Raw genomic sequence first — 26,888 nt, forward strand, 5'->3', positions numbered from 1 at the left:
AGGGTGCTGGTGAGGGTGTGGGTGCTGGTGAGGGTGAGGGTGCGGGTGAGGGTGAGGTTGAGGGTGGGGGTGAGGGTGAGGGTGAGGGTGAGGGTGAGGGTGAGGGTGAGGGTGAGGGTAAGGGGGGGGTGTGGGTGAGGGTGAGGGTGAGGGTGAGGGTGAGGATAAGGGTGCTGGTGCGGGTGAGGGTGAGTGTGCAGGTGAGGGTGAGTGTGCAGGTGAGGGTGAGGGTGCTGGTGAGGGTGAGGGTGAGGGTGCGGGTGAGGGTGAGGGTGAGGATAAGGGTGCTGGTGCGGATGAGGGTGAGGGTGAGGGTGAGGATAAGGGTGCTGGTGCGGGTGAGGGTGAGGTTGAGGGTGAGGGTGAGGGTGAGGGTAAGGGGGGGGGTGTGGGGGCGGGTGAGGGTGAGGGTGCTGGTGAGGGTGAGGGTGCGGGTGAGGGTGCTGGTGAGGGTGCGGGTGAGGGTGAGGGTGAGGGTGAGGGTGAGGGTGCTGGTGAGGGTGCGGGTGAGGGTGAGGGTGCGGGTGAGGGTGCGGGTGCGGGTGCGGGTGAGTGTTTGGGTGCGGGCCGGGCGCGGCCTCTCCCCGCCGCTCCCCGCGGCCGCGGCAGCGCCCCCGGCGCCATTCCCGGCCCGCAGGTGGCGCTGCTGCGCCGGGCCCGCGGCCGGGCTGAGGCGGGCGCGCCGCTCGCCTTCTGCCTCAGACGAGAGCACCGATATGGGCAAAACAGCAGCGAGATGAGTTCTCACTGAGGAACAATCTTTTGCGGAAAAGAAACAAACAGGTAGCCAGGTGCGGTGGCAGCCTTCCCGCCACGGGAGCGGCCTCCCGGACGGCACCGCCGGCCGTGGGGAGCACGGGCAGTCCCCGCGGGCTGTACAAGGCTTGGGGTCGGGACGCACCTGAGGAGGGGGCGGGACAGCGGCGCGTCACATAGCGACATGAAGTTAAGGCAGACACACATCATAGCCGTGACTTTTGTCTCTGCTAACGTGAGGAGGGTCCCTGAGGAGGACGTGGAGAAGATCTGCTGCTGCCTTCCCAGCGATTTCTGCTGAGGAGCACGGCGGCACGCAGTGTGAGAGGGGCCGTGCTCAGTGCTGGGGCACACGCGAGCCAACAGCCACAGCCACGCTCGGCTGGGCTGCGGCTGCTGGGAGACCCGAGCTCGCTGCAGCCGTTCAAACAAGACGCTCTCCTGAAAGCAGCCTGGTTTTTCACTGCCCTCCCTCACATAATTGAGGTGATTTCACCCCCATCTCAGCTCTATCTCTTTGCATCACCACCCCACAGCTATTACGAACTCCTTCAGTTATTTATATCGTTCAAATTTACTGACACTGCCTAAAAAAACCCTCAGGGCAGAGTTTTAGGAAATTGGTCAGAAATCTTAGAAACTGAGTCATTTGGGATGGGTTGAACTTTGCTTTTTTTCCTGCAGCTGCCTGCTGTGTGTTTGTCAGATAGGGATTGAACTGAGGAAGGGTCTTGGAGTTCAAGCGCCTTCCCTGCTGCAGCGTGGCACAGGATGCAGCTTATCACAGATAGCAGCTGTGTGTATCAGGGGTCTCCGCTTCCCTCTCCCATGCTGTTTGCTCGGCTCCCTGCCTCTCCCGTGCCCGCTGTGTGAGAGGGTGGGCTAAGGGATGGATTTCAGACCCATTAACAGCTTTCCACACAGCTAAAGTCAGTGTCACGGGGCACATCCTGCTGATTCAGCAGCAGAGGGCAGTTCCTATCTCAGGGGGAAGGAGAATAAAAAATAAATAAATCTGCTTTGCCTCAGGAGCCATGAGTTGCACCTTTCAACTCTGTCGAGGTGAAATGTGGACTTACATTACAAAACTATACTGCTTCACTTGCATAGCTAAAGCAGTGTAATTTCTAAGCCATTAACAAAACTGTACAGATATAAATTCAGTCCCCAGCATTTATCAGTCTGGAATAGACACTCCATAGAGCTTTGTCCACACCAGGATTTGGTGGTTTGAAAGGTTGAGGGTGGGCTTTTGGGGTGGGGGCAAAAGGGGATTTGCAAAGACCATTTCTGAAGGTTTGAAATCAATCCTCCATTGCCTTGTTATTCCAACTACTCCCAAATACTCTTTCAAATCTTAGCAAATACATTATCCAAGGATTATTAAAACATTGAAAACATAGCCAATAATGTTTTGATAATAAAACTGCAGTAATAGGCACAATGTTCTCAATGAACATCCTCTTATTGCATGAGTTGACAAAATCCCTGAATTTTGTTTTTAATTTCTCCAGGAGAATAAAGGATGATTTTTATATAAGGAATGTTTCTTTTTAAAATCTGTCCCAGGAACCTGGTGGCCTCTGTTTGACTGTTCTGAATCTCCTCCCTGTTGTGCCTGTGACCCTTGGGGGCAGGGAAAAGGTCTCTGTATTTTTGGCATGGTGCTGATATCCTTCAGGGCACTTGGCTGAAGTGTCAGAATTGTATGAGAGCTGCGTAGGTTAAGGATGATGTTGCAGGAACATGGAGGTGTGTCTGCTCTGAGAGAGAAAAGGAGCTGGAAAGTAATGCAGAAGGCAAAAATTGGTTTGTGGATACTTTTCAACCCCAGGCACTCAGGAGGAGGCTGAGAAGGGAAGGAAATAAGAAAAGCAGCATATCATGAACTGAAGAGAGCAGTGACATTTTACAGCAGCCGAAGATCCCCTCCACAGTGTTTGTGCTCCTTTCATGTGGTGTTATCAGAGCTCTTTGGAAGAGTTTATTATCGTGTTCCCTCAGACAGCAAGCAGACAGCCATCCTGTGACCCACATCCTGAGTTTTACAGCCCTCCTTGTCCTGTGCCATCTGGGGTATTTATAGTGTGACCCACCACTGGGAGAGCAGAGGACTTCCTTTATACTCTAAACATTATGCTACAATAATAATGAGAAAATGGGACAAATGACAAGCTTTCCTGCCCAAAAAATGTCATAACCCCCTGCCACTTCAAATTACATGAGCTGGCCAGGTCACCACGCGCATGGCTCTGTGGGTTTCAGGGTACTGGTGTTGTTGACTTTGCTGAAAGGCTAAAGGCTGTACCTGGGGCAGTACATGGAAGGGAAGTCTGAATACACTGCAGATTAAATCATGTAGGGAAGGGTTAAGAGGAGAAGCTGAAGCTCCCTGGTTAAGGTAACATCTGCCCACCCCTTCCCAGGGACTGGCTGTCAATGACAAAGTGAGCTACATACAGCTGGCCTGTAAATACACTGCTACAGAGCATAGTAGAGCACCTCAAAGAGATTTTAGGGTATTTTTCTTTTATTTTTTTCCCAGGAATTTGCCTTGATCTTAATTATTGTTACAATAAGTGATCTTTTAAGGGATAAAAGGAAGGAGTTGGCTTCCTTCCTTTCTGCATCATCTCCTGAGGTATCACACTTCTGCAGGCCGGTGCTAGCACCTCACTGCATAAATGATGCAAAGGGATTCCCTGGCCTGTTTTTCTTTCCCCCAAGTAAGGGACGATTTTGAGAGATAAAATAGCTTTAACTGAATGTGGTAACAAAGCATTGTTGCCCAGAAAGGTCAAACAAAGGGGCTGTGAGAGGTCAGTGGGAGAGATAAAGAAGATGAGGTGTGTGTAGAGTAAGATAAGAGCTGAGGGTCTTACCCAATTATCAAGGGTCAGGCATGTGTGGGCTAGAGTGGCAAAGGGCGAGTGAGCTTGTGGCTCTCCCAGTTAGTGCTGGAGAGGGGGTGAAGGGAAGCAGGGAAGCCGTGCATCTGGGAGGGTTTTTGATTGACTTAGCAAGGAAACTTCTGAGTGAGAGCTGAGCAGCCTCTGCTCACCCTTAGCTATCACTACACTTTCCCACTGATGTGCTTTGCAGGCAGGGTGGGCCTGAGCGCCAACAGATTTGTTTGGCAGGGGTACAGACTGTGCTGTCCAGCCCCAGACCCTGTCTGGTAGCAGCAAGCAGAACATGTGTCCCCTGGAGCATGGCATGAGAGTGCTGGCTAGGTGACATCCAAGAGCAAAAGTGAGAGATGTCGACCTGCTGGAGGGGCTGGCATCAGCCTTGATACAGCAGAGAGGGTGGGTGGTAGCAAGTGCAGAAAGCTCCAATGCTTTCACCTTTCCTAAGAAGCTGAGTGTGGGTTCCCCAACATATGGCCAGCCCCTTTCTTCGAAATGTTGGGTCTCAATGTAACAGGAAAGTTTGGACCCTGAGGACTTCTGCCTTTTGTAGCTAATAGCAAATGGGCCCATTCTATTATGTACATCTGCAAAAAGTAATGAACAACATGCTTATATTGATTCAGGGGTCAAAACTAAAGTAAAGAGTAGAGACAAAACCTCCTGTAAATCAGCAAATGAAAAGAGCTGCAAGCATTCTCCTACCAGTGGAAAAAAATGTAGGAAAATTGGTTTCTAGACTCAAATTGGATGGAAGGTGGGATTATGCTGGACTAGAGACTTTTATTGTTCAAGCAGGTGGGGAAGAAGAGAGTATAGTGAGATCAGGTTGGCTGGATGATGAAGAGGAGAGCAAAACTGCCAAAATTATTTCTATCTTCAGCCTCCCCAGATCTATTGGGTCTTTTGTTCCACAGGTTTGTTGGTGACATGTGAGAGGTACTGGGATGAATCCACTGCTTCTACACAGCAATACATGTGAGTGTGACAGTAAGTCTAACCTGCTTGTGAACCAGTCACAAAAGACAGAGCTGCATGTTCTAGCCATGAGCAACCTACAGTTTTGCCTAGGGAAAAAAAAAATTGTATTAACTTGATAACTTAGCTCTATTGAAGTCCTATCAGCACAGATACAGAACATGCCATTCTTTACTGCAACACAGCCAAAGTAAACTATCCCAGTGCCATATCAACTTTTGGAAAGGGAGGGGAAAACACTGACATGGAGTGGAAAATGTTCTGATGGCGTAGGTTTGGCTGGAGCACATGGCTGGTTGCCAGGCAGTAAATGAGGAATCTGCCCTTGAGAGGCAGAACACACCCTACAGGTAGCAAACAAACAGAACACAACCTGGAAATTAATGCATCTGCTGGTCTGAGACAGTGTGGATATGGAAAGAAATTCTTTAAAAGAAAAAAAAAATCTCATTCTATAGACACCAGGTTTGGAAGTAGCAGACTCCTGGAGAATACTGCAGCCTTTTAACACTTCACCAATACATTTATATTTCTTGAAGGCAGTGCAAACATCAGAGCACATGCTCCATTTTGCCTCATAACTACATCAACAACATCACTGAGTAGTGTACTCATGCAAAATCTTTATTTGGAATATGTCTCATCTTGAATAAAAGCACCCCTCTGGTTTACTTTTAAGCGCAGAAACAGGATTTGCATTGTGCAGAAAAAAATACAAAGAAAATTCTTAAAACATGTTCATCTTCTGGTATCATATAAATAGTATTATAATTGCTTATGCCTATTTCCTCTATTTTTATCCCACTAAATCTGCCTGTGGACTAGTGAGAGAAGAAAACTAAGGAAATGACAAAGTATTTGTTTTGGAGAAAGGCTACAGTACCTTAAAAGCCAGTGTGGAGAATTATCTGTATTGTATAAGGACAAAGACACATGGATAGTGATTAACTATCTAGCACATATATCTCCTTGTTTCCCTTCCAGGTCAGGAATGGCTTTCAGAATGGTTCTGATTATTTTCTCTGCTGATCCAGAGCTCTAAAGAAAGCTGAGATTGTGGCTGTTAGGGGTAGAAAGTTCCTCCTTCATTTTATAATATGTATGTTATTGTGGTTTCTCTTGGCTGGGAAATTTCATTTCTATTTCTAATCTCAGCCATGTGTCGGTCAATTCTGATTTAAGTTCCCTTCACCCTCTCCCTGCTGTGCAGCTCTGCATGCCATATTGCAAACATATTTTTCAGCATGGGTGGGAGGTAGCACTGTGGTTTAGGCTTTGCTATTGATATCAGGATTTCCCTTTTTCTTTGTTTGAAACATTTTTTTTCTTTGAAAATATAATTGACGGTAAACAGGTTTCATTTAGTCCACAGGGAAGGGACAGTGAACATTTTCATGCAAATTTGAATAAGAAATCACAATTTTTCAATTTTTCTAATTAATTCAGTAATATATTCATAATTTCATGAAATCTTCAGCTTGAACCTTTATTTGGATTATGTAGAAGAATAGAAGTCTAAATTTTGTAGACTCCACTTGTAATTAAAACCCACTCCAGTAAATTAGGGCTCCAGCACTGTGGCTTATTGCCAGTGGAGGAAAATTAGAGAATTGTTTGATCCTCAACCAAGAAAAAAACCAATGTCTTCCAAAAGGACAGCTTCACACAAAACATTCAAAAGTCTAACAAGCTGTCAGTTCTCTCCATTCTTTTTAGCACTGTTTTGTCTATCTTCTTTGAGCTGAAGGCTCCTGCCAAGTAAAGATTCATTTCTCACATATACTTGCCTGTACGATTTTGAAGTTGGACAAAAGGGCCCACTTAGCAATTGCAAGAAGTTTTATCATTTAAAATGCAAGAACATTTGATTTCTGCATTTCTACCAATCACTCCACTGTTTTTCTTTTCCTTTTGAAAAGAGGCAGTGAAGAACATATCAACATTTTAACCCAAAGAGAAGGTCAAGCACTATAAAACTAACCTTCAGCTGGCTATCCATGTGGCAAAGGCAACAGAATGTTGACTCTAGATATTTATATTGATTTGTGATACTAAACAGAAATACTTTGCAAAATTCCAGTATTTATCCTTAAATAAGCTTTGATAGGACTGATTATTTTCTCTGGGTGAGAGGTTCATTTTGTGACTTTACCAATTTAAGCACTGCTGTCCTTCCTGTCTTCCTGCTGTCATTGGATGTTTCAGTACAAAGACTTGCTCCCCACATCAGGAGCTGAGTCAAGGAAACTTGATGGTTTTGATACATGATGCTGGTGTTTTCAATAAAGACAAACCAGTGATATGAAACACAACAGCCCTTCTTATGCCTGGGGAAGACTTCTCGAGTTAATGTCTGATGAGTGACGCTTGGTCAGGTGTACTGTATCACCGGGCATTTCTGTCACTGGAGGTCTCAAGTCATTCAGAGGCATTTCCCTCCTTTGCCTTCACATCTCCTCCTTTAGCTGTGGTGGTGGTGGCATTTCAAACACGGAAGAGCTCTGCTCAGACCGCACTTTGTCCAGTTCCAGACGACTCTAGGAAGGAGGATGCGTGGGACCCGCAAACAGCGTTTTTTCAGGGAAAGCAACTTCCTGCTGGCGCTCGGGAACCGCAGGAGGGAGCGCGCTGCCCTCCCCAGATGAGTCGCCCCCGGGCAGAGCCCGCCCTGTCCCCGCTCCGCATCCCAGTCCCGATCGCACTCCCGCTCCCCATCCCGATCCCAATCCCGCTCCCCCTACCGCACCGGGAGAGGCCGTCCTGCCCCGTCCGCGGGGCTCGGGCCGTTCAGTAGCCCCGGAGTTCACGGGTGGCTTCTCTTCCTCATATAGGAGATAGGAGCTTGGAACGTCGTATTCGTTTTTATCTCCCTGCCACCAGCCGCTGTTACTGGTATCAGCCCCTCAGGATGTGACTGTGCCTTCTGGATTTCAGCAGGGTAAAGGGAAGGAGATGGCAGGTCCGCTTTAGCCATCCAGGTCCCGAGCATCCCCATTAAACATTTTTTAAAACGTATGGATCAGTCAGGTTTGAGGTTTTTTTGCACGAATTTCTGAGAACGCTCATTAAACCAGTATCTTCCCCCAACAACCGCTTCCTCAGCTACAACAGCATAGCAGCAGCACGAGCTAGATACACAGCACGTTGCAAAAATGTATTTTTTGAGGTTCTAGCTCTGCTCTTCCCCCTAGGATAAAGGCAGAGTTCCTCACTTTTCACTGTGCTTGCATTGCACGAGGGACTGGAAGCAGTCTGCTGCATCCTCCACCTCTGCACCCGCTCAGCCCTGAGCTCCTGCTGTTGCCATTACCAGTGACAGCTGTTGCCAAGACAGTTTTATGTACCCATTGAGACAGGCAGTCGCCATTTACTGGTTTTTAACCATGTCTGTAATAAAAGGGGCTCTCTGTTTACTGCAAACTGACAAAAGGTTTCTGGAAAGGCAGTTCAGCTATGGTACAATCCAGTCCATTCCAATAGCTGACCCATGGCATCAACATTGTAGAAACACTGAGGCAAAATTGTTCAGAAAACTCTATGAATTTCTCAGTTGTCTGTATCATAGCATCAAATGAAATTACCAGTGTTGTTAGAGGAACACACCATTTCTAAAAGAGTACTAACTCTGCTCCTTCATCCACTGGTCAGTCATGTACTACTACAAAACAAAACTTACCTACTTCTTAGGTTGTAATTTTTTGGTTTTGGCCAATAAAACTCCCTCTGCAATACTGTTGCCTCTTTTCCTTTTTCTGTCTTTTTTTCTTTTTTTTTCTTTTTTTTTTTTTTTGTGGTTTTTTTCTCTTTTTTTGGTGTTTTTGTTTGGGTTTTTTTTAAGATCTTTGATGCATATGTGCTTTGGAAAAGTAATTACTTGACATAACTGATGAAACAGACACATTGCAGAATCAATAAACCTATTCCTAACAGAAGAAAATACAATGCACAGAAAACTTTTGCTCTGTGTAGAACTGAAGGTAATAGGAATGCTTATATGGGACAATTTACAGTTCTTCTGCAATCAAGGTTAAACTGAAACTGTCAATTAATTGCTATGAATCTCAGCTTCACTGGTTAGTGGGAAGATGAGAATTGATGAAGTTCTTTCAGAACTGTTTTTTATGTGCAGTATTCAGAGTGGGGAGAAACATGTTTTGTAGCTATTTACAAGTCCCTGGATGTCCTAGATGGTGATGAAGAGAGGTGAATATCTTAAGAGTGGTAGGAACAGTTTGTCAACAAGTATTGCTACACGGCATGTGCAAGAGTTAATAAAATAAATTATACACCACATTTTCTTTTCAAGCAAGCTTTAAATAGTCCATATGTAACAGAATCATGTGTTACAGACAAGAAACTCTTGCTGCCAAAACACAGGATGAATGTTTTTCCCAATCGTTCTTTCCAAATTACAGACATAGGAAAAAATATTTCAAGAAATTACAAGATTTTTAAAAATAAAATTATGCTAAAACCCAGAAAAGGCCAATAGAATAGACTGGTGAAGTACATGAACAAGTCATCAGAAAAATATTAGTACACAGGTACTTAGAAAAAATTTATAGGAATGGACATAAAGGTTTTTAAGACAAAGATACTTAGCAGGCTAATTCAGGATCAAAGGGCAGAATGCATAGGCTTTATTATAAATTCTGTAATTCATGCATTTGTGTGTGCAGATAAAATATATTTAAAGCCATGTATTTAAATGCCATCAAAAAGACACCTGAACTTCTCCCCAGCAACACCTGGTGACTTCAGGGAAGAAGAATCCAGTTTTGTTTACTTTTGTGCACTGGCCTAATGCAAACTCATAATCTGTAAAAGGGAACAAATACATGAAAGTGAGCAGGTATTTTATCTGAGCCACTCGGCAACACTGGGACAAAGATCCAAACCCACTTTTGGGTAATCAGTGTCCCTGGGATGGAATGGCAGCAGCACCAGCCTGGAGAGTTCTCGGTGTGTTTCAGAAAGTGGGTCCAAGAAAAATGATCCAAGGGTTGAGTGGGAAAAATTAGAAACTAACCCTGTAGTAGATAGATGGATAGATGCTAGATAGATAGATAGATAGATAGATAGATGGCTTTTTTTCAGAGCAAAATAAGGTAGCACTACTGAGTAAGTGGCAATATGGTGTGTGCATTAAGATATACAAGTGAAATCTGCTTGGGGCACCTTCACTCAGAGGAATAAGTCTTCTTAAAATATAATAATAATAATAATAATACTTCTTTATACTTGCCACTTGTTAGCAATTGTTTACAACGTAGAAAAATAGATAGTATTCTGTAACAAGAAATATAGTTACTTTGTTAAAATGGGCTATTTTAAACCAGCTACTATTCTTTCATATAAAGAATTTCTAAACAGCAAAACAAAAACAGGTAATACTGAGTGCAAAACAGCCAGTGGTATACTTTGCATTGGTTTGAAACATAGTTGCCAACTACTATAATTACATATTCTGTACACTGTACTACAAAAGTCTTCCATCTTTTAGAAGATTTTGGGTTTTGTTTTTCTTCTTTATAGGTGGCAAGTAAGTATTTAATCCAAGTAAATTCAAACTCTCGAAGTCAGAGAGAATTTCACAATCAGTCTTTGCTACCATTTTTTCACATTCCTTCCCCCACACAGTGCAGCAGCACTTTCTACTTATGGCCAAAAACCCCTTAAGTTAAACAAAGTTTAGAATGTAGATACTCAGAAGTTTAGCTTATAGATTCACATTCTTTTAAAAATAATTTCACAAATTTCCCACGTTTACATTTACACCAATGTAACACCTCACATGATGCATTTCATTATCCTTGCTAAAGACTGAAATAAAGTTCAGATGAAAACTCTTTGCCAATTGTAGGTATTGTCTTAAACACTACAAAGCCAGATGGTTCCAATGTAGAAGTCATTTTTCTGTGGTCTGTGCAACAGTTTTGGACATGAATAGCTAATTCCTAGTGGCAGTGGTAAAGGCATTATCAGTACACCATGAACATCACAAAGGAAACAATTTCCAAATGTTAAAGAACAAAAATCAAACAAAAAGCACCCAGAAAAAAAAATCAGTGAAACATTCTTAGTTTAGCAAAATTTCTCTATTCTCCTCTTCATTAATCTCACACCTTTTCAACTTTGGTGGGGTCATATGTATCTGGAAAAAAAAAAATCAAGAAAACACTATTAATAATGTATTGTGAAATATATTCAATATTTCTAGTTGTGGAAATGACACATCTTTTCCCTGGTTTTTATTTTTAAAAAAAAAGAGAAGGTGATAAAGCTTGCTACATTAAAGATACATATTAGATTCCTAACTCAAATGCTGTATTTTTACCAGTATAATTGAGGAACAACTCTGATCAAACGCATGAAGACAGAATTTGGGAAGGCCTTGGGTAGGTAGGAACAAGCACACTGAATGCTAAGTGATTAGTTCCAGTTTTCAGGTGCTTTGACAGGAAGAAAGAGACATAAGATTTGCTCCCCCTTGTACTGAACACTAAGGACCAGCAAATGCTTTAAGCATCCTAGCAGGGTGTGTAAGGCTGGCTGAAGGAGTGATTATGCCATACAGTCATCAGGGTCTTTTCATTTGATTGCAAATCCTTAGTTTCAGATTAATTCAACAGAAAACAGGAAAGCACAGCTGCATTGCATCACTATGGTTAGTCTGTCTTGCTTCAGTCTGCAAAACTGCAGCTCATGTTTCAGCCTTATTCACTAAAGCACTGGAATGGCTTACTAACACTCTTCTTCACTTCCAGCCTCCCTCCTGCCAGTTCACAAGACATGCCACAGGTTGTTTTTCCTTTTCCCAAATCCCTGAGGACACTCTTCTATCAGATTTCTTAATTGGATTTATCCCACTGTTGGCCATGAGGTGAGCAGACACGAGCCTTTTCCTTCACCCTTGTCATACTGGGACAGGATTGCAACGAAAAGCCTTTGCCCTGTGAGGTCTGCCTGCCCAGTGCCATCATGCAGACACCTGAGTTGCCCTTGATGTGCAGGGTCATGGCCTGTAGGAGCCAGGGCTACCTAGGGAGGAGTGTGCAGGCGCAGAGGGGCCCGGACAAACCAGTGCAGCCATGCTGCCGCGTGCTGCTTCTGCTCTTACACAACCTGAGTAGCTGGGCTAACCTTAAACGTCCCTCCCGTAGGCTGAACTCCCACTGCGCTCACATTTAAACAGCTGAGCATGAAAATAATTCCACACACAAATATCACACTTTGGAGTAAAACATTCATCCTCAGGACTTTAGTGTTGATGTGAGTGAATGTCTTCATTCAAACACAAAAAGTATAAAAATCCTCCTGGGAAATTTTTGCTTCTATGTGCAAGTGTCCATCTCCTAAATCCACACTCATGTCAAGAGGGAACTGTCTAAAAAAGGACTTCTGGATTTGGCCCCAGTGGGTAGATTTGTGTTGCAGAATCTTTTATCACTTCTCTTGCCCACCCTCCTCAAGCTGCTAGTCCAGCCAAGAAAGGAGTCTGTGCCAGCAACACCTATGATTTCTGCTAAACCTTTTCTGGTATTTCCAAACAGACACCACATGAATGCAAAAAATCAACAGGAATCAAGTTTTTGAGAGCTAGTGTGCTCTAGGATAATGCTGCATCTTTTTAAGCTTAATGCACTGATGGCTTATGAAGATGTCTCTAAAGTAGTAACATTTTTTTGATTGTAAATATTTTGCCATCTAAACTGTTAGAAGATAAAATTTTGAAGTGTTCTGTGACAGGTCAACCTAAGAATAAAAATGGATTTGCATTTCAGAAACCTGATTTTCCTAAGGCCAGACACCTTCTCATTAACAGAATTCCCCACAAAATTTCAGGTGCTCACTGTTTCAGGGAGTGGCAGGACAGCAGTGGGGAGGAAGGGAGAAAACCAGGCCACAAGACATGGAGCCTCTGCATGGCTCACTATATTCCCTGAAAGTTTTCCCATGGCCTCAGCACCTAAACCAAAGACACAAAAGTGCCAGACTGACAGGCCAGGTCACCCTTTTGAGGGGGACAGACATTGGAGTTCTAGCACTGATACAGAAATGCTTATTCAACATTTGGTTAAACTCAGTTGAAATGCTCTCTACAGAAACAAAGCCAGATTAGCAGACTCATGTCTTCAAACAGCAGAGGAGAAAAGACATCCAATGCATTTGGGAACACTTAGAGATGTTCTCCTAATGGCAGTATTTGCATGGTAAGATGAACTTCTTGTACTCAGTTTTGGCAGGGCTCCTACTCCGAGATGACTGTTCATCTGCCAAGCTACATTATACATGTGAAAGCCTGTTTCTGCTAAGGGCTGCAGCCTCTGTGGCAGGACCAGTCTGCAATTATAAGACTAATATCACCCTACCTTGCTCCAAATAGAGTGACCTTTTAGAATGGAATATTAGCGCTTTGAAGCAACAAATACAATGGTTTCTCAGGATTAATTCTCTTTTGGGCTTTCAATGGTACCAGTGAGCTATTGTGAAAATTGGAGTGAGATTTACAAGTGGAAAACACAACATGAGGTCTTTTTACAAACATGAATCTAAATCCCACTGTAAGGTGAAGCTTTTGGGACCAGCAACAAATCAGGGTCTCTTTGGATGGGAAGAGGCCAAGAAGCCACCTGCCCACCCCATGTGAGTCACCCTGCAGTACTGGACATGCACAGCAGGAAGGGACATTCATGCCATCCAAACATGGGGAGGGCTGTTATGGCTGTGAGGAAGCTGCTACAATGGGAACACACTGCAGAATATAAGCCCAGCATTGTCAGCAAGAGGGATAAATTTAGACCTAATTTACTGCAGAATAAGTCTCCAATAAAACACACACAATCTGTTTTGATACATCCCTGAAGTCATGTCACCACAACAGTTATTTTCTTCACTCCAGCAGAAACCCCAAGGGAGGAAAGCATATGAAATGCATGTGGGGCATACTAGACCTGATGGGTACAAGAAAGCTGAATCAGTCTGTTTAAAAAATCTGATCTGGAGAAATACAGTTCAGAGCAGAAAGAGACAAAGATGCAGGATACAGAAAAAACACGGAGAAAAAGGCTTCAAGGCTGCAGGATTCAATGCTTAGAACTCATACAAGCATTTCTTTTCAGTTGGAATTGCATAAATCCAGTTTAAAGAATACCTAATTTAATTTCAGTCCCTCTGTACTGGAAAACTGTGAGTAGATTTTTACCAATAACGTTAAATGAATAACCTGTGCAAATTTCAAGGCAAAGTGTCAGCTATAACAGAAAGGATGGAAAAAGGAAGGAGGAGATTAATACTAATTTAACAACTTTCACACTCTATGTTTGCTCACTCCAATTTATTTAAGGGACTAGGCAGGTAGCTTGGGAGATTTATCTCTTTACCCAGGTCTATAGCAACAACTGATTTTCAGTTGTTAAATAAAATGCTAAATGAAAATGCTTTAGAGAGGGAATAGCTCATGTTACTTTGGGGATGCATATGGACTACACAAGTTTATATGTTTTAGAGAGATCAGAAACACCAACAGATAGTAAAAAAAAAAAAAAAAAAAAAAAAAAAAAAAAAGGTGTTCACTGAAAAAGTCAACTTTCCATTTGTCCTGGGGTTAATAGTCATTCTCAGCATCTGATCTGGAAAATATTCATGAGAGAGAGAAAATTTCCAGGCCTCTATATGCAGCCATTTCCCAGAGGCTTCATAGAAGAACATCAGATTTTTATTTTTAGTTTCTTCTGAACTATGATATAGTATGTGTCTACTTAAGTACTAGAGAAGGAAAAAAATTGGCATTCAAGGAGCAGCTATGATTAAATCACCACATGTTCCCAAACACTGGCATTAGAGTGACTGTCTTTGAACTCCACTGTTTTAGCCTGGCCATTCCCTGAAACAATTAGACAGAGATAAGACCTTAGGGAGCACTCCAGTCTCTGTGAATGAATTTCTCTATCACAAGTGAGTTTTACAGTAACAATTCCTAAAATGGGACCGGAGAACACTCATCTTTTCCACAAGGAGAGCAAAGTGGGTGGCTCCCAGATGAGGATAGTACCACCTACAGCCTGTTACTATTTGAGAGCATTATGTGGGCTTAAGCAAACTGATCATGCCCATTACATAAGAAACAAGAACCCATCTGGATCTCCCATAACAGGGTCTTACCTAATGAAAAATCTCTGTCGATCTTCTTCTTGTCCATTGCAGCTAAACATCCATTTTCACTGAGAGAGATAACACGCTTGGAAACAGCCCCTGAGCTTGCCAGTTTGCTTCCTCTCTCCTCTGGTACCTTCGACAGCTTCTCCTCATCCACCTCCTCTCCCGAGTCTGCGCTCTTAATGCTCAGACGTCTCATCCGCGACACGGAATCAACTTCTTTCATTCGCACCAAGCGATCCATGGCAGTCCGGCTGGGTGGAGATGTGAGCTTGCCTTGAAGTGTCTCTATCACTTTTGAGGTGCTCCTCACTCTCTTTTCTGAATGCTGATAAGCAGTGGACTTGCAAACCAAGTTTTGGTCCTCACCTTGGCTGGGACTCACAGGATGTTCAAGAACTTGCTCCGTTACCAGTGGTTTAGCGCTGGCTTCTTGGTGAGTGGCCTGGCATTCAACAGGGTATAAAGATCGCCCTCCTGCTCTGACAAAGAGAGCACTCTCTGTCCAGCCACACTTTCGTCTGCCTTCATAAGAATCTTCTTTTTTTCCTTCTTTGTTACTTACTGCGCTCCCTATCATTGATGACTCAAAGTCCTGAGCACCATTTGAAGGGCTAATGCCTGGGTGGGCCCCAACATGGTCATCTGGAAGGAGAGACTCCACTGCTATATCTATACCTAAAATTCTTGCAGCTCTTGCCTGCAATGACTCATTCATAGGGATTTCCACTGCATTTGCATCTGAAGAGTGATCAGAGTTGTTGGCACCAGCTTCTGGGGCCACATCAAGTCCCACTGACCTCAAATCTGGCTCAGAGCACCTTTGGTTCCTCTTTGTTAGTGACAATCGTACTACTGACCCTCTCTCTAATACCCTATCATTTGTGGGAGTTGCGCCTTTGCTCAGTTTAACAAAGTCTAGGTAATTTTGGTCTTCACTCATCTCCTGCAAGACAGGGTTATTGAAAGGATTACTGTGACATGAACTACTTGGGCTACTGGACAGAACTCTTTTGACAGGGCGCTCATGAACTGGCTGTTTGCTTTTTCTGCTCTTGGGTTCCCCCATCCCCATTTCTGCTATCAGACTTTCATCTGCTGGCCTGACTCCTTTACTGCTCCCTCCTGGCTTTGATAAGCCTATTGACCCAACACATCTTGGCTCGCTACCATGTTCTGTCCCCATGCTCCAACTTTCAGACTTACTTTTAACCCTTCCTGACCTAAATACAGGCACCTCTGGCACAACCATTTCTGACTTCCCACCATGTTTTGGCTCCTGGCTTGATTTCTCATTTCTGGACTCCCTCCTCTGCATAAAGGCACTTGCCTGCAGAGAAGCTGCAGCACTTTCCAAATCTTCTTCACTACTTGTGCTCTCCTCCTGCCCTTGCAGCTCCTTGTTAAAACTTTCTAGCTCACTTATTGCATCCCAGGGACGGCGACTTACAGGTTTCAACAGGAACTGCCCAAACGGTTCTGTACTGTTGCAGGGACCACCGGGCTCTCCCTTAACTACATCTCCCTTGGAAAGAAGGCCATTTTCCCTCTCTTGGATAGGCACAGGCTGGTTCTGGTGGGCTTTTGGGGAGGGAGACTGAAGGACTGAGGCAGCAGTCCTGGAAAATGCACTGTTGCTTGACTGGCTGAGATGAGTCTGGCCCTTCATACTGTAATTGCTCTGCCTGCAGCCTCTCTCGTCAGAAGGTGACCCTGTCTGTTTTGCCCCCATTGTGGATGTTGAACATCCAGGGAGCTTTGGAGATAGCGGTTTGCTACTATCAGGCTTCCCAGGCTTTGTACCATGGAAAAATTCTGGGCTCTCGGGTTCTTCAGAGAAGCTGGTCTGTGTCTGCTGGTCTTTGTACTGATCACCTGGCCAGGAGCCAGAATATTTGAGCTCTCTGTGTTTTGTAGGCTGAATAAATCTGAGGTCATTCATTTGTTTGAACTCTTCTGGTCTCCACAGCTCTTGTTTTTGTAACTCATTTTTATTGGTCATGCTTCCTGTAAGCGCTTGTAACTCCAAGTCTGTTGAAGACATACTTAAGAGACTTTGTTCTTGCAAAGCCCCATTGTTACCAAACCTATTCTTATCAGGGCTGTGAGTTATGTTGTTGTTCCTATCTGTATCTGGCAGATTGGATTCTGATTTAACTGGGATGGAGACCAAACAAAATATAGTTTCATTCATTTTTTTCTTTGAACTCTTTTTGCTCCGCATCCCAGTTCCAGGTTCAAACTTTTTCACTTTTGTAACAGTCTCACAGGTGTTGTCCATATGTGAATTTCTTACAGAAAGTTTGCCTTTCATGTACTCTGTGCTGGCTTCATTACGGGGGCTGTGATTAGTTGCTCTACAATTATCTCTTTGGTCCGGCAAGGCACAGTTTTCCTGATCTCGTATGGACGGTGCCAACCATCTGTTGCTATGGGTGGAGCTGTCAGAAGTTCTTTCTCCCTTTGCAGAACTGGACAAGTTTGATGCATCCACAAAGGCACTGTTGTACTGTACTTCAAGATTTCTCTCTTGCAAAGAACCAGAACTGGGACTACATGCATTTTCAGTGTGGTTAGAGTTGCCCTGCAGACCTTCCAGTGGTGCAATTTTAATATGTCGTATCCGAGGATCATCAAAGGGAATATACTGAACAGAACGCAGGTGGTCAGCAGGGCGCCTTGCATGGCTTTGCTTCTCATAAGGAAAATGGTTGTCTTTGCAAGGGTCACCCCCCACTTCCAAAGTATTCATTGCTGGTCGTTGGCAGGGGACAACCCGCTCTGCAGGACCCTGTGGATCACTGCTGGCGCACGTGTTGGTGTTAGGCACTTCACTGGGGGAATGTGGGGTCACGTGTTGGTGCGGTGGGGATTTGTAAGAAGGAGGAGGTACGTACACTGGGGGCTCCAAACCAGATTCTGGAATGCCAGCATCTTGCCTTGGCTCATTGACTTTGGCTAAGTAGGAGACAGGTTCCTCTTTCTGGTAGTGGTCCTGGAAACCCACGGTTTCTGCAGGTGCCCTAGTCTGCCGCTGCAGTTCATAGGATGGAGGCTTGAGAGGTCTCCCATACTTGGGCTTCACCAGGGGAAGAAAACTGCCTCCTGTTCCATGGTGCTTGGCTGGTTCCACACTCAGTCTGTTTGGGGGATAGGAAGGGGTTTTAGTGACGCTGAGCGAGTTGTTACTGTTGGTCAGGGAGGGCATTTCCACACACCTCATGCTCTCTGGTGAAAGGACCCTTGGCAACGACTGCGATTTCCCCCTGCTGTGGCTGCTGAGTACGTTGTCTCCCAGTGTCAGCGAATACAGCTCTTGAAGCAGCTTCTCCCTGTCACCCTCAGACATTTGCCTCCCTACCCTTTTTGGCTGACTCCAGCTCTCTACTTCCAGACTTTGCCATTTGCAGTCGCTGGGCACTTCACAGCTTTCCTGCAAGCCGCTTCTTTTGACATACCCTGCACCTGTCCCCACCTTCAGCTGATTCTCCTTGGGGTGCCGGGGTGCCCCTGGGGCTGCAGCCAGGCCTTTCATCTCCACACTGGCCTTCTGGGAATAGCCCAGCAGCACACTGAAGTCCTGTCCTCGTCTTCTCCAGTAGGCGAGATCTTTATCAGTCTTAGGCTGGGAAGACCATGCTAAATGAGGCCTGTCATAAACCCTGGAAAAAAAAACAGTGTCAGAGGCAGTGTGCACAGGTGCCTGTTCTTTCTGCCATGGGTAAAGCCATTAGGAGGTCAAATGATGAGTTATGCCAATGGGGTTTTGTGTAATCTATTTGCAACCAGATGGCAATTTTAATGAGAGGATTTAAAAGTCAGTCAATTAACATGGGTAAAGGAAGGGAAAGAAGCTCTTCTGACATGTTGTTAGCTATGCAAAGATGTTAGAAAGAGTGACAAATGCACAGTTACCTGCTGTGCAAACATGCACAGCTCTCCTTGATGGACAGTAGAAAACTCCGTGCTCACAGCAGGGGGCTTGGAACTAGATGATCTTGAAGTTCCCTTCCAACCCAGACCAGCCTCTGATTCAAAGATGCCATTCTAAAACCAGAAGTGACCATCTTAAATTACTTCTGTATCCTGCTAAATCAAAATCTATAGATGTAAGGAGATTACTGTGGTATTCAAGTTTAATAGGATTCCAAGGAGCAGAGGCAGGGAGAACAGGTAGGTGTCTGTATGGTAGGATTTCATAAGATATAGTCTGTAAGAAACATGATCTGCATCCTGGTAAAAGTGCTGAAATTAAACATGTCAGTTCCTGAATTAATTCTTGTTCATCATTCTGAGGGAACAAATTTCTTCTGGGTGCTTTGGATTAAATGACACATGTCACAACAATGGTGATGTATCAACACAGTTCTGGATAAGACAGAATCAATATTTAAAATGTAAAATACTTCAAAAGAAGTATAAAATTCTTAAATAAAAGAGTCTATCAGTGAAATATGAAAGACATTAGACATTGTGGATTAGAAATTCAGAACACAGATTTACATGAACATAATAGGTTCATTGTCTGTTCTGAACAGAGTGTAAACTATTTTATACATGTCTGCAGAAGAAAATTGGCACCCTTCTATATAAATAATTAATTTTCTACTTGAATTGCATTCTGCTATTCTTGTAAGTAAGGTGTCCAACAATATAACTAACTGCCTTTACACTATGTGACTGCCACCAGCCTAAGACTGGAAAGAAAAATCAAAATTGACAGAAATAGGACAAGTATGTAGATAGAATCCAAGAATTTCTTCCTCTTCCCTCCACCCCAAGGTATATAAACAGTGTCATCTGGCTCTTTTTTACTAAAAACAATGATCTAGTTAAATAAGAGTTTGTGAAGACATAATACAAGTCAAAATTTAGAATGAAAATTAAGCCATGCAGATCCATGGCACTTTTCTTTTATGAATATTATTTTCATCCTATGAGTCTACAAGTTTAATAACCAGACTGGGATAAGGAGCATCTTGTTCATATTAATTCAATTGGATTAAGATTGAACTTCTGAACAAAATGTTCTGCCTCTGAAGCATAAAATACAGTTTGATTGCTGAACCCCAAGAAGGAACAGACATCTCCATAAATCAATGAAATATAACAGGACACTCCTATATCAGAAGCTGATTGTAGTAACAACCAACACTTCCATGTGGAAACATACAGCTGAGCAAATGCTGTCTTCTACCTTTTCATCTCCTCCCCATACTGTGACACCATTTGTATCTGTGTTTACAAAATGAAGTGAGAAACAGGATACAGCAAGAGTGAGGAGAAAATGAACAGGTTGCTCTTTTTGATTGATTTTATCCATCATTGCAAAAGGGTCTACAGAAATTGCAGGAAGTACAGTCGCAGATTCCAAGATCAGAAGAGACCATTATAATTATTTAGTTTGACATCTTGCTCAGCACAGGCTATCAGACTTCTTTGAGATGATTCCTGCTTAAGAGGTAGCATCTCTTAGAAAAGCACCTAAAAATTCTGATTTTTAGATTTCCCGTGATGTTGCAAAGCTTAATTCACCATTAAAAAAAAAAAAAAACAAACACAAAGTAACCCAAAATCCTTTTCAACAGAAAGAGAGAAAGCTCCTCCATTTATTAAAATCTGTTTAAAAGGCTAAATTTATTTTTAGAGGCTAATAACTAGGGTCCATTAATGAACTTCAGAACATGATAAAAACTGCCATGTAACCTGTACTATGTCATCACTGCCACATGACAGTAAAAAAGATATTTAGAAGGAGGCTTTTAGAGCATTTTAAACCTGATCCTAAGATCTACTCATAGGACAGACAGTATCTGTCTCTCTAAGTCCTGGCTAAGGCACTAGAAGTGGTTACACAGCCAGGCTCTGTCAGGGACGCTGTAAACTTCTGAAGATGACACTGCACTGTGTGTGGGAAAAGGATACTCCAAGGACCCTCCAGTGCAGCTCCATCCTGAAGTCTACTCTCAGTGATGGAGAGCAGCTCCTGCACAGCTGCATGCAGGCACTGCAGGCAGGCAGTGGTGGAGCACAGCACAACCACACTGCTGGTGGCCACAGCTGCAGCAGAGAGTGCCTCCCTCCAGGGCATGTGGCCCTTCTGGGTCTTGCAGTCAATGAAGGGGTGGAAGGGGAAACTTCCAAGAGCCACTCCGAGTTTAAAATGCTTCACTGCAGCCTCAGCAATGCTAGATCTCTGAATGATGAGTACCAGTCATGGTGCAGTATTTTGTGCCCATGACATACCACCAAAGAGACTTCACAGCCCCTCTGCACAGCAGCTCATCTCTGACTCTGCCACTACACAATTCTGTGTCGCTCCAGGATGTGCTGGTGCTGATGCACAAAGAAATGCACACCTGGACACAGCAGCTTCCATGTGCCTGATAGCTGGGGAGGAGGATGGAACCAAGGATGGAGCAGTCCCATGGGACCAACTGTGGAGATTTAAGTTCAAGGGACAGAGTGGTCCCAAGGGATCAAGGAGGTGGATTTTAGCATTATAAACTCTTTTGTAACAGGCCTGCTTCTATTGAGTATCACATTTGCTCTCATAAACTGCTTTGAATTGATTCTATATAAAGTTAGTTTAATTCAAATGGTTTAAAATTCCCAAAACTATTTCTAGCTTTCTGTGAATTTTAGGCCTTTACAAGAAATGAGGCCATCAGTCTACCTGCACTGGCTGTATGACCACATTTCACTGAGCTGTCTTGCTCAGAGCCATGGGTTGAAGCTGCCCTTTTCCCCTAGGGTGATGCTGGACCAGCAGGACCTCACATGATGCAGATAATGGGGCCAAAAGTGAAGGAGTGTGGCACAGGCATTGAAGTCCAAACCCTGCAGAATTAGGCCACTGCAGGGCTATGCAGGCAATGTCTGACCCTGTTGCTGGCTGCCAGCGTGCAAGTGGCAGGTGTTGGGCACTCAGTAGCTCATCCTGCATGAGCTGTAGGCACTGGTGCAGCCTTTGTGCCCAAAAGCACTGTTAAGAAAGCCAGCAAAGTGGAAAAATTTTCAGAGGGCTGTTCTGGACACTGGCAACTTCTGTTTTATTTTGAGATCCTATCCTTACATACACTCTTCTGAGACCCAGCATTGGAAAACACCAGTATACTTTTCTATTTGTTCCAGCAGGTGATCTCATTAATGATGATATCTATTTATCACTAAATTTGCTAGTTACTAACAAAGTTCCTCCCACACAAACAACTAAGCAAAGTGCTTCTTCTCTCTACTTAGAACAAAATCAGGAGGGAGTTCTCCTGTGAAGAGAGAACTCTCATCTATACACCCACAGGATCAGCTTTCCCATTTTCTTTGATTTGTCTCCTCTTCAAAACCTTTACTGTGTGGCCTCTGAATGCTCAGTTAAGCAAGGACAGCCAGGACAGCCCTCCCACCATCTGCTCCCTCACATTTTGCCTGAAGAACAACAGGATGGAGCCAAACACCACTTCCTCATTCCACTGGGGCATCAACTCTCCCCTCACAAGCAGCAGGAGCAGTGGCTATGAAGCCTCTCCCTTCCTCAACAAGGTTTTATTAGAGAAAAACCTTAACAAGCAGAGACAACAGCATCATCCCTTGCCATCACAAAACACCACAAGCCCTGCAAACCTGCTTGCAAAGGCAGCCATGAAGCTGGCAACATCACCCACTTCCATGGTGTATGGGAGATGACTTGTTCTACATCAGTGGTGTAAACAAGAGTAGGTAGATGTAGGTAATTTCCTGGACAAGCAGCTTAAGCCATGCTCAGAGTTGCTGAGGAACTGTCACCATCTGTGAAGGACACACATGGCCTGCTCAGACCCTCTCCTGCTCTGTGCTAACTGGGAAAGGAGCACCAGGATATGGTGGCAAGAAGCCTGCAATGCCCAGAGAGTTATCTTGTTGGGTGGTCATCTTCTCTTTGGGCCCAAGGTCCCTGCAGTGTGCAGTACTTTCCCAGCCTGGGAACCAGAAGCCAATTTCACCAGGGCAGTCCAGAAACCAAGCAGCAAGATCAAAACCTCTGGTGTAGATCACCATGGCCCACCTGTCACAGGCCTGAGCATGCCCAGCTGGGCAGCCACAGGTATCTTCTCCTCAGCTTTGGAGCAGCTCACACACACGGCAGCCTTGTGACTGGGGAGTGCACCTGGAGGGGCTCAGGAGCTGACTCGAGGTGCTGCAGGGCTGTGGCTTCCTGGATCCAGCCTGGAGAGCTCCTTCCTCCCTTCCCAGACCAGCCCAGCCACAGCTGTGTCATACTCCACACTCCCAGGCATGGCAAGGAAGGGACAATACAAAGGTTTTTCCAGCTGCTAGTGCCTTGTGAGAGTTCCCAGGAGGCTCACTGGGAATCAGAGTTTGCTGTAACAGTAATAGCAAGAAAATATTTCTATTTTTATGAAAGTGTGACAAAGCCATTTTCAGGGTTGTGTTCCCTATTTTATGTGAAAAAGCCACTCTTAAAAACCAGGATTAATATTTAACTATGCTGTAGACTGGCAGGTCTCACCCCTTACATTTAGGAAGAGTATTTAAACTGTTAGAGAGCATTATTTGTATTTAGCCAAGGCCAGCAATTACAGATACAGAGATATCCAAGATGTGGGGCAGATGTGTGAGCCCCTGCAGATGCACCAGGAAGAATGGGAAGCAGGGAGGCAGCAGCCCTCCCAAACCCCTGTGCATCCACACAGGCTCTGACTAACAGGGTGCAAAGCAGCAGTGCTGTGGTAGCTTCCAGCCTTGCACAGCAAGATCTTCTTTACAACAGTATTTCTCCACACTAAACTGAGCATCAGCTTCAGCACCACTGCACTCTCTCTTCCCCTGCTTCAAAATATTTTTCCCTTTCATTCTTTTTCAGTATCTTTCCTCACTTTTTTTGTTGTCCAGTCTACTTCATCCAAAACACACCAGAAAGGAACCTCCCAATTACCCTTATATCTGTGTTCTGTACTTCCTTTAGAATAGATGGCTGTACCTGGAGACCTTCACCAGGACTTGATGTCCTATGACTGCTTTAGAGGGCTCACATCTCTTCCTGCCCATTATCCCAACTGGCAACCAGCAGCCATTCCTGCTCCAGGCAAACAGACTCACAAGGGGAAACGATGTGAAGGGAAAGAGCAGACGAGCCCAGGAGTGAGGGGACACATGGCTTTGCCACATGTTACTGAAGGTTTTTGTAAGAGGACAAGCTCCCAAGGTGACAGTGTTTTGCCCTGCTTTCAGTTTCAAGCCCACTGAGCTGGGAAGGGGCTTTTCCTCGTAAACCATCGTCATACTTGGGCTGGCTTCCAGTCCTGCCCGAGCCCCTTTCCTTTGTTCATCTGCAGCCCTCAAATAGCTGCAGAACAATGGCCGAGCGTCGGTGTGTACACACAGCTCTTCCTGCCCGGCCGGCCCCAGCCCTGCTGCGCACGTACTCGGCGTTGGGCAAGCCACGGCTGTACAAGCACCTTTTCTGGAGTGACAACAAGAGCTCCCACTGGCTTGCAGCTGTTTTACAAAAGAAGTGCACAGGCACCTTCTCATGTTTACTCCACAAGAACAGCCTTAGGAGAACAAGCGAGTCTTCAATGAATGTAGGAAAAGCCACCAAGGGTTGCATGTGGCTGAATTCACAGTAAAACCTTCTGCCACAGTAAAAAAGTGGCAGAAGAGGCTGGGTGCAGTTTTAAAACATAATTGAAAAATAAGACCTTTTTCCCCATTTTTTCCCCCTGTGGTAGAACTAAGCTTTCCTAAGTCCATCAGAAAGACCTTTCTCATACAGACCACATCAGTAAAATATATTTTCCTACACTCAGCTACTTCCCATTATCCCAGTATTCCCAAAGGTCATTTTCCAGAAGAAGGTGAATGGATGTGTCACTTGATGTGGACATCCAGTGGAAATGTTTACTAGGATGGGAGCAGGAAAGGATCACAGAAAGATGGTGTTAAGGGTTAGGGTCGTGATTAGTCATCTGTCAAGACCAAAAGAAAGAGAAAGCAAAGCCATGGCATGATGCTGAAACTTACCCCCCTTCTGAAGTATGAAAAGTGGACAAACCCTGAAGGTCATGGTGATAACCAGGACCTGCTTGCCTCCCTTGGCTCCCATGGCTGCTTTCAGTGCTGCTTGAGCTGGTTTTCACCAGAGGTTTCTTGCTGTAGGCCCCAGCTCTGGATTCTGCTTCAATCCCATTCAGTGCTGTTCTCTGAGCAGATCTGTTCCCTGTGATTTCATGCCGGTATCCATCATATCTGTTCTCGTATGAAACAGAGGGATTTTTTGACAATTTGTATCCATGAGAAATCAGAAGGTCTTCAACACTGAACATGTTGTGCTGGTTTCACTCACAGCTGTGCCATCAGAAAGTTCTTTCCAGCTGGACCCATCACTACAAAACATAACCAAAAACAATCAGAAGGCCGCTTTAGACAAGAAAAGATACCTTTGATCAGCTGGTAGGCTCCTGAAGCTAGAAGTCTCATCTCTTACTCAGTTTTTCACCCTCTTAATAAAATAGATGAAGCAAAGTGCATGCAGATGCTGATGAATCATGTGCTGTCCTTCCCTAGACAATACACCTCCCTGCACTCAGCCAAGCAGCAGATGCTGTGCTGCTGCTGCTGACTCAGTCCCTTTCACTCAAGAATTCACTGGTGATTGCAGCTTTCAGGTTTCACTAATGCGACCTCAAAATAAAAACTTTGCACTGGAGGTAAGCCTACAGCTTGAGCAGGCATTTCCTTAGACAACTGTTTTTCTCCAGTCATGGAGAGGTGTGCTCTGTATTATGTTTTAAGTTGCTGCAGGAGGAGGGGGTGGATTACAAAGCAATAAGTATCTCCCTACAGCTCTGCATATTCCAATTTAAAAAAATGTTCACATGAACAAGGACAAAATATGCATAAGAACAAAAATGAATTATGCAACCACAGGAGAAACCCAGGTAATATCATACGATACCCCAGCTAAACAGTCTTTTTCACAGATTACTTTCTTTTCCCCCTGTGTTGGCCTGCTGCAATCCTCAGCCAGAATAAGACAAAACCTAAGATTTCAAGTATGCTGTTTTTACAGCAAACTTCCATTGTGTAACATGACTGTAAACAACACGTGATGCCCATGTGTATTGCATCTCAAGGATCTGCAAGACACAGGATGGTCAAGATTTTTCTTCCCCAGTGACAGACCTTAATTCTGAACTGACTAGAGCAAAGATCCAGCAAACTGAATTAGCTGGCTGAAAACAGTCTCTATTGTCTATACCACTCTCACAGCTTATAATGGCAATTATAGAATATCCATTCTTCCAGAGTTATAAAATGTGTGGAAGGTAACGTTCTGTTCTGAAGGTTGTACAAAACAATGGACCCACTCTGATATACTCCTCCCTGTTTGAACTGTGTTAACAAAAGAAATAAATTTTAAAACGGCGGATAAAAATGTAAAACCCACAGAAATAGATTTATGAAAATAAAACCACAAGATTATTTTCCCTCCACGAATAATTAATTTAACACATCTAGTGAGTACTGTGTGTCCTCAGTAGTAGCAGGTCCACCTGAGGATCATGAGCCCTGCACTGGCAGCTGCTTAAAAGGCGACTGTCTCTGCAAAGATCATGACACAAAAGTGCATTTTATACACTGGTCTTTAATACTCTTCTTGGGCATGAAGAAAGGGAGAAGTCTATTCACTACTGTTCACAAGGATTTCTTTGAAATGGAGCAACTACTGAGATGGCTGTTCTATGTTTATTAGTTCTAAATCTCTCAGGATACATATACACAGAAGTGGATGGGTTGGCATGCTATATAAACCAGTTTCTGTGCTGCACCATTCTATGTATTATGGCACTTTCTCCCTATCCCGTGCCCCATCCATTTTCTGTCCCACCTTGACTCCTGGATGCTGTGCCAGCTCTGGAGCCAGTCTGACCAGCTGCTCTGGGCCAGCCTGGTGCAGCTCCAGGTACCCAGGCACTCTCCAGCTGCTGCTGCACTGCCCACAGTGGCCATGGCACTCACCCAAGGAGAGCTCACAGTGCACAAAAGCAGGCACAGTTGTTATGCAGAGCCACAATTTAACCTGGAACA

General features: G+C 44.4%; 1 protein-coding gene and 1 long non-coding RNA gene across 6 annotated transcripts in view; one reads left to right on the forward strand and one right to left on the reverse strand.

Moving 5' to 3' along the window:
• Window positions 1–641: 641 nt before the first annotated feature.
• Window positions 642–20,359, forward strand: LOC146768126 (uncharacterized). Its single transcript, XR_014950768.1, has 2 exons — window positions 642–783; window positions 4,583–20,359. It is a non-coding gene; the product is annotated as an uncharacterized LOC146768126 (long non-coding RNA).
• The window catches only part of JCAD (junctional cadherin 5 associated), a 60,038-nt gene continuing 42,086 nt past the window's right edge, over window positions 8,937–26,888 (reverse strand). For 3 of the 5 annotated variants that reach the window (XM_077788761.2, XM_085564613.1, XM_077788757.2), the window contains 2 exons: window positions 24,822–25,183; window positions 13,064–18,463 (listed from right to left, as the gene is read on the reverse strand). In XM_077788761.2, the coding sequence (XP_077644887.1) occupies window positions 14,737–18,463; window positions 24,822–25,123 (4,029 nt within the window). In that variant the 5' untranslated portion in view covers window positions 25,124–25,183 and the 3' untranslated portion in view covers window positions 13,064–14,736. Of the gene's footprint in view, window positions 10,798–13,063; window positions 18,464–24,821; window positions 25,184–26,888 lie in introns of those variants that run through there. The other 2 variants (XM_085564633.1, XM_021543018.3) reach the window with 2 other exon arrangements.

This window comes from Lonchura striata, chromosome 2, assembly GCF_050655825.1.
Source record: "Lonchura striata isolate lonStrDom1 chromosome 2, ASM5065582v1, whole genome shotgun sequence".
NCBI lineage: Eukaryota > Metazoa > Chordata > Aves > Passeriformes > Estrildidae > Lonchura > Lonchura striata.